This window comes from Cervus canadensis, chromosome 2 (assembly GCF_019320065.1).
Source record: "Cervus canadensis isolate Bull #8, Minnesota chromosome 2, ASM1932006v1, whole genome shotgun sequence".
NCBI classification, from domain to species: Eukaryota; Metazoa; Chordata; class Mammalia; order Artiodactyla; family Cervidae; genus Cervus; species Cervus canadensis.
Window position 1 is genome coordinate 26,467,301 of NC_057387.1, and position 7,930 is coordinate 26,475,230.

Below are 7,930 nucleotides of genomic sequence, written 5' to 3' on the forward strand. Positions count from 1 at the left end.
TTACCAAACAATATATATATATTTATAAGTTAAAGACTAAATAAACTCAGCATTAGTTTAAGTGCTTTACACAGATTATCTAACTCATCTTTGGAAAAAAAATATAACATGACATAATGTTGTTATTCCCATTTTACAAATAGAAAAGTGAGGTCCAGAAAGGTTATATAACTTCCTTAAATTCACACAGCTGGCATATAATAGAACCAGGAAGTATTTTTTTAAAATCACTACTTACCACCTCCCCACTGATTTAATAATATTATTTAGTATTAGGGGTAATGCTTCACAATATCTTTATTTGCCTGGTGCTTAGTATTTTATAAAATGGTTTACATACTGTGAGTTTCATAACCAGTCTGTGAAGTGAGTTGGGCAGGATTGTTATCCTCACTATTACAGGAGAGAAAACTGGTGCAACTGAAACCATAAATGTCTTTTGGGGGAAGTGTTTCTGTTTTACAAACTTTCTGGGTGCCTCTGTACCCCGGGAGTCAAGTCATTGTCACCTTGTCTCAGGCAAGGGTGCTGGTCCTCCCCGGAAGCATCACAGACTAGTGAGAGCCCCAGGCATGGAAACCAAGAATCATGGCAACACAACATGTAGTCTCTAAGGGAGATATGAAAAGAGTGCTTCTAGAGCACAGGAGGGACCATCTGTGCCAGGGGGGTCTTAGAAGAGATGAAGGTGGTGGTAGGAGAGAGTGGGGGGGAGGGCTTTCCTGGAAGAAAGAATGCGTGTATGCAAGTGTGAATTCATGTTTATGACCACGACGGTATGTCTAGGCATGGTTGTATATGAATCTGAGTGTGTACCTGTTTATATGGGCTTACTCACGTGTGAATTTACGCACACGCAGACTGTAAGTGTGGAAGAAGAAAGCCTGAAGACGAAAGTGTGCTTGGATCCACACAAGCTACAACAGAATCTGGCCTGCCTTGGATGATCTCCCCATTTCTCCTCCCTCCCCCCAACACTGGGGTATCCAGAGATACCAGTTGTTTCCCACTCTAACAATTGCCTCATGGGCTATGGTGATTAGACACACCAGGTTTTCAATCTATCAGTCTGAATGTGTAGTAGTCTGATAGAGCCCACCACTTGTGTGAGTGGGGTGAAGAGTACCAGTATCTATAGGTGTATATCTCTTTGCACACTTTTGGTTATGTGTGAAAGTTTAGTGTTGGCTGTTCCTAGCCAGACTGGGGGAACCTCCCTTCTTCTTTCATCTTTACTGTCTTGGGAATTTATACATTCACCTGTTTCCATTGCCACCTAAATGTGGCCAGTTCCTGCCTTCACTTAAATGTCCTAGGGCATATAACTTTAATTCTGTACTGGGGCTGGGCAGAGGCAAGGCTGGAAATGGCTGGTGCCCATTTTCTGTGGAGGTACTCTGTGCTCCCCCTGACCCCACTCCACCCCATTCTGGTCTAGGAATCTCCCAGAGGATGAAAAGTGTTTGAAAAGGCAAACAGGACTGGTGGCAGCCATGAGGAACTCAGAGGATCACTCCCAGGAATGGAATGATCACCCCCCTCTCTTGATGATAAATCCCATTTTTAAGGCAAAATTGACCACAGAGGGAAAGCGAGGCCTCCTGTCTCCACAGATGCTGCCTCAGGGATTGAAGAGATGACAGGTAAGACTGCAATACTCTATTTCTTTTAAACTTACACAATCAAAAGAGCTAAAATGATTCCAAATAATGTGTAATTGATGGTGAATAACAGTATCTCTACAAAGTGACCAAATAGTTGAAGTAGATTTTCTCTTTTGTCATAAAGTATATAAATTCAGGGCTGTGGGGTCATGTGAGGCAAAAGTATTATGTGCTGGAATACACTGATGATTTGTGAGTGTTTACCGCTTGGTCCAGTACACTGCCACACAGCTAAATATTCACATATTAAAATAAGCAACAATGAACTGCAATAATCAACACATGTAACATGCCATATTTTAAGCTGAATGAATGAGTGGGTGAAGAGAAAAACAAACATATTTAGAAAAGAAGAATCATCTCATATAGTGATCCCCGAAATAACAACACCTGGATTCTGTTCTCAGTTTCACCAATGACTTAATCTATTGAAAGCTTTTCTTTTTACTTTTTAAAAATCATATATGGGAAAATTAGTCCAGGGGCAGAATATCTCTCAAAAACATGAATATGCTTAATCAAACCTTGTTGAAGTGTCTTTTAAAATGTAAATGATCACTAATAAATGTTAGTTGTTGCAAATCTATGTTTATTGTGGCACCATATATATTTCCATGTTCAGGACACAAACATTATCCTAAATTGTAAGGGAGGATGCTAGTTTTATAATATGACAGGAGGATTTTTCCATAGTCAATATGTTGCTTATTTGCACTTAGCTACATTGCATCAATAATCTGAAAAAGAGAAATAGCCTGGTTATGGCTAGAGATTCTGATTAGAGGCTAAGATTTCTATCATGGACTGCTTTCAACTGTTATATTTTATGGCACAGATTCAGTGGGAATCTGATCTGCTAAAATATTTGGGCTGTGAAAACTCCCACACTGTGACAGATGTCAAGTCCAATTAAGTGACTCATGTCCAGGTTTCTGTCCAATAGGATTTCCCATTAAATATCAATTTAGGGAAAAAAATTCCATCCCCCTTCTTAAGCCTTTATCTCTTCCACCATCTCCAGGCTGAATCAATTGGTACCAAGAGAGCCAAGAAGCCACACACGGCATCTCTGTCTCTTTGCTCTGGCTCTCCCACCCTCTCGCCTCTTTCTCCGCTTCCCTGTCACTGTTACTCCGGGAGACGTTCACTTTTCACCAACCTTTCTCCAAGCATCTCCAAGCCACTGACTCTATATATTTTGCTACAAGGTAAAGGAGGGGGTGGGGGGTGGGCGATGTAACCAAGCCTTGAACGACTTTGAAACTGGAAATAGGTGTCTGTTTATACAACATACAAGTAAAGGAGGGAAGAGGAAGAGGCCAGCTTAGTTAGCCCGCAGTTACAGTATTGTGTTCCTGGGAACTGGGGAGACATCAGCTGAACAAAGCCTTATCTCAAAAAAAAAAAAAAAAAAAATCACTTCTGAGCAAGATCGCAGCTCTGCCTTGCACTCCCCAGTTTCTGCTCAGCCGTATTAGGGAAGGAAAAGAGTCCTCAAAGGAGCGGAATCTTATCTTAACCATCTTTCTTATTGATTCTTCCGCTATTAGAAAGTGGAGGAATCAGTCCTTTGATGTGATTGTGTTTATCTCTGCATCTCTTTTGTTATTTATAGAGACCCAGAAGAGGAAAAGAGGCAAGAGACTTTTCAACACATCGTTAAAAACAAAAACAAAAACAAAAACAACGAATTTCCCGAAATGTTTGAGAACAATTAAAAGGAAAAGGCGTTTTTTTGATCTATCAACTAAGTGAACAATCATTCATACCGTCCCTCGCTGTGGACACCAGCGAGATGACAGCTGCTTTTTCATTTTTGAATGTAATAAATATTTGCTGCTTTTAATATATTTCGGAATTTCTCCCCGCTATTCCCTGGGATTTTAACTCTAAAAGATTGGAGAAAAGATTATCGAAAGGGCTTTTACAAGGTAAGCCTCCTTTAAATGCTTTTTTCCCAGCTTGGAACTAAGTTAGATTATGCATATCGCATTTATAGAGTATTTCATGAATGCCTGAAAAAAACAAAATGCATATACGACATGCTCTATATGAATATTTTTAAAAGACACCTGGAGAAGAATTTAACATGCTTTGAGGGCAACCCAGGAACTTTTCATCCGATCTACAACTATGTTGTGGTTTATTGTAATTTTCCATTACTCGCCTATTTATTTATACCCTCTCAAGGCGAAGGTGTAGCTGCAAGCTGTTCTACTTATAAACGTGTCCGTGAAAAGCCCGAAGAGTCACATGTAATTCACTTGGAGCATTTGTTTTTATTTTGCCTTAGAGGACTTGTTTTCCTCTTAGAGAAATGAAAGCCGCCTTAGAGCCAAATTCGAACCTAACTAAGCAAGTGCGATGCTGGAAGCAGATCGCTGGAAGCAGATCGCACAGCCCCAGCTTTTGTCTAGGAGCAAACCCGCACGTTGCAGACGCGACCTATTCCCCGGCTAGCACCCCTCCTGCCCAGCCGCACACGCAGGGCTCGGGGATGGCAGCTTGATCCGCCCTCTCGGCGCCCGTGATCGGTGCGCATAGCCCCAGCAGGTGCCTTCCCTGCCTGCCGGACCCTTTCTCGAAGCCCGAATTTCCTTGAAGCCCCAAGGCTGGGAGCGACACTATCCCAGTAGGCGCGCAATCGGGGCCGGTCCTCCAGGCGCCCAGGAGGAGCCGGGCACGGCGGCCTTTCTACGAGCGCATCCTTAGAGGAATCTGAAGCCAGACTACCTCGGCCTCGGCCAAGCGGCCCGGGGACCGCTGCGGGCTCCAGACTCTGCGCCCCGGAGCACCGAACTTTGTGGGTTGGGGTTGCAGCTCCGGCCAGGGCTGCAGGCGCGGCGCCCGCCTCCCCCCACCCCGGCCCCGTGCCTTCCCTCCTTTCTCTCCTCTTGCAGCCACCCGGCCGCCGACCTATTCCTGGGAGGTGGTCGGCAGACTGCGGGCGCATTGTCTTATCCCACGTCGCCGCGTCCCTAGGTCCCCGAAGTGTGTAGCTGTCTGTGTGACAGATGGTGCTTCGGGAGCCTGCGAGGGCATAAGAGTCCATTTGCTATTGAAAGGAGCCTCCACGTTGGTTCAGTCATCTCTTGATTATTGCGGAGAAGAGCGAGGGGTACGGGGAAGCCTTCCCACTCCGGGCCGTCTGTGCTCGGGGCTGAGTTCCTCTGAGGCCCCGGACGCCCCTTGCCCCAGGCCCACTCGAGGCCCGCGGGCACCCGGCTCTCCCGCGGCTTCGCCCCAGGCCCTCTGGGCGGGAAGCGCGCTCCGTGTCTCCCCGTCCCCCAGCAAAACCCAGGTGGATTCGTCGTTCGGATTCATTCGTTTGTCAGGGTCGGAGAAGAAGTGAGGCAGGCGGAATGGCCAAGTTGTATTTAGTCGAAGGAAGCACAAAACCCAGTGGCGGCCTCGCAGGCCGGCGGCGGTTCCCCGGAGCAGGCCCACAGGCCAGTCTCAGCCTCCCGGAGGCCGCGGTGTCAGGTCCGGGATGCGGCCTGGGCCAGGGCGAGGCCTCTCCGGCTCCTGCGCCAGGCGGAGGCTCCGGTCTTGGCCCTCGGGTCTGCCCGCCTCGGCGCGCTCCCTCCCCGCGGCACCCGCTCGGAGGAGCGAGCCGGACCGCCGTGGGAAGTTGGCCCGGGCCGCGCAGAAGCCCGGCGGGCTAGGCCCCCGCCCAATCTCGCTCCTATCCAGAGAAGGGACCCCCACCCCCCAATTTCCTTTTACTGATCGCTTTTCTGACTCCCCCTCAGCCTCCAAAATGATGCTGAGTCCGGACCAAGCCGCCGACTCGGACCACCCCAGCTCGGCGCACTCGGACCCGGAGTCGCTGGGCGGCGCAGACGCCAAGGTGCTGGGCAGCGTGTCGGACCTGGAGCCGGTGGAGGAGGCCGACGGCAAGGGCGGCAGCCGGGCAGCGCTCTACCCGCACCCGCCGCAGCTGAGCCGCGAGGAGAAGCGCCGCCGCCGGCGCGCCACCGCCAAGTACCGCTCGGCCCACGCCACCCGCGAGCGCATCCGCGTGGAGGCCTTCAACCTGGCCTTCGCCGAGCTCCGCAAACTGCTGCCCACGCTGCCCCCGGACAAGAAGCTGTCCAAGATCGAGATCCTGCGCCTGGCCATCTGCTACATCTCCTATCTCAACCACGTCCTGGACGTCTAGGGCCGGGGTCGCGGCTAGGGGCCGCCTGGCCGGGAGTGGGTGAAACGCGGCCCACCGGGGCGGCCGCCGCGGGGACGGCGGCCACAGGCCTTGGACCCGGGAGGAGGCTCGCACTGTGTTCTCTCCTGTCCGCCGGGCGACTCTGTAAGGTTTCCGACTCCAGAAGGGTGGGGTTGTCTGGGGAGTCCTGGGGCCTGCAAGGAGTGTTTTTCAGGCAAGGCGAACCTCCTGGAGGTACACAGACAAGTGACCTCCAGGCCTCCCCTCCACGTGTTAGGATCCCTTTAGGGATTGTTGCTTTAGCTCACTGGAGACTTTGAGTTCTCCTGCATTCATCTCCCACAGATCTTCAAGTTTTGAGAGAATGAGGGGCAGAAGCTCAGAGTCTGGGCTTTTATCTTTAGACTATCTGGCTATTTTTTCTAATTGACGAATCACCAAACATTCGGAGGGGAGGGGAGGAAATCGCCTTCAGGGCAAAGATTTAAGGCACAGAAAGGTGGAACACAGAAAACTTTCTGTTCCATTGTGAAAAGAAAGGTTATATTAGAATCCAAATGAAACAGACAAGCCTAGACCATTTGGTAAGGCTAAAAAGACACACTGAGATTAACCCCAAGGTCTGATGCTACTGGAGATAGGAGAATCCATATTTAAATGGAAAATTTAATATCTGATTGCTTTTTCAAGCGAAGTGCCCCTTTATTTATCCAAAAACATCTATTTGTGACCTTAAACATGTGGACCCATAGGTGCAGTTAGAAAAAGACAACCTATTTTTATTTATGTTAGAAGGAGTAGAGTATTTTTTTCAGACATTTATTTTTCAGAGTGGTGATAATTTTACTTTGGATACTCTGTGCCAATTTATTTATAGTCAAGTGTTTACACTTTCTCCTTGTGGAATAATTATGTCTAACTTTTTATGGTGTTTGTTGAGATTATACTGTGGTCTTTCTTTTTGCTCTAATTATATTGCACTTGTATAACAAATTCCCCACACCTTCCTGTTTCTAAACATATTTTATATATTAAGATGTTTGTTGGTTCTTTTATTGTGAGATCAGCAACACTAGCACTTCACTATTATAGTTTTTTAAAAAGTAAGCATTATCCTTATCCGTAGTTATGTCTGAAAAGTACTTTGCAAACTGTTTAAAAGGAGAGTAGCTTCTTTGTGTGTGTGTGCGCGTGTGATGTTTGTGTGTGGGATGGTTTTAGGAAATTAAGTTATTTTCCTAAAAAAAAAAAAAAAGAATTCAGAACTACTTTCCTCTGTGACTACCAAAAAGAAAAGTCTATAACCTGATAATGTTTCATGTTCTCAGCTGTGAAACTCTTAAAACAAGGAGTGTATTTTAGAGATAAGGAAAAAAAAAAAAAAAAAGAACCACATCTGCTATCCAAAGAATTTAGTCTTTTCAGGGTTTTTTTGTGTCTCTGTTGCTTTATATAATGCAATATTTTGTAGTGAAAATAGATATAATCTGGTTTCTATCTGACGAGTTTTTCATATCTCATGAATGGTGCGCTGTTTTGCATATAAATAAAGGTATCAAATAAAGTCATCTCCTTTATTTTAAACATACTGTCTAAAAATAATGAACATACTGGCTGAGCATAAAATATCTTAATGGACTCAATTCCTCAGAAAGCAACTAATTAAAACAACAACAACAACAAAACTAAGTCGTAACATGTATTGAGATGTTTGTTGCTCTTCCTGAACTTGGACATTGATCCATCTATAAATAGATGCTCCACATAGGATGGTGACATAGATCATGTTTCTCTCAATGAAGAAAAAATTAGAGTGTTTATATTAAAACATTGCTTGAATCATAGATTAATTTTGCTCTAAAAGAAAATTTAGTAACTAACCCAGTTTCTTCAAAGTAGAGTTGGGAAACTGAGGTGCAAAGAGTTTAAGTGTCTAAGTCACATGACTACTCAATGGCAATGAGAAGATCCTTGGTATGATGACTCTCAGTCCTTATGGTGCTTATTAAGAATAAGGTGCACTTTACTGTTGGAGCGCTGAGACATCTAATCAGGACATAGATTTAGAATATGATACCTGCATGTAAGGAAAATTAATTAAACC

At 45.9% G+C, this 7,930-nt stretch overlaps 1 protein-coding gene across 3 annotated transcripts; it reads left to right on the forward strand.

Moving 5' to 3' along the window:
* Positions 1 to 2,146: 2,146 nt before the first annotated feature.
* NHLH2 (nescient helix-loop-helix 2) lies at positions 2,147 to 7,155 on the forward strand. 3 transcript variants are annotated; one of them, XM_043446903.1, is made up of 3 exons: positions 2,147 to 2,872; positions 3,280 to 3,595; positions 5,417 to 7,155. In XM_043446903.1, exon 3 carries the CDS (start codon positions 5,425 to 5,427, stop codon positions 5,824 to 5,826), a length of 402 nt encoding a protein of 133 aa, XP_043302838.1. In that variant the 5' UTR covers positions 2,147 to 2,872; positions 3,280 to 3,595; positions 5,417 to 5,424; the 3' UTR covers positions 5,827 to 7,155. The 3 variants fall into 3 exon arrangements, with proteins under 3 accessions (XP_043302838.1, XP_043302828.1, XP_043302822.1); XM_043446893.1 differs by having other exon boundaries at positions 2,147 to 3,595; XM_043446887.1 differs by lacking the exons at positions 2,147 to 2,872; positions 3,280 to 3,595 and having other exon boundaries at positions 5,127 to 7,155.
* The last annotated feature ends 775 nt before the right edge of the window (positions 7,156 to 7,930 follow it).

Bases quoted from the DNA above. Each gene is read 5' to 3' on its own strand.
- NHLH2 (XM_043446887.1), top strand. From the start codon at position 5,155: ATGCGGCCTGGGCCAGGGCGAGGCCTCTCCGGCTCCTGCGCCAGGCGG.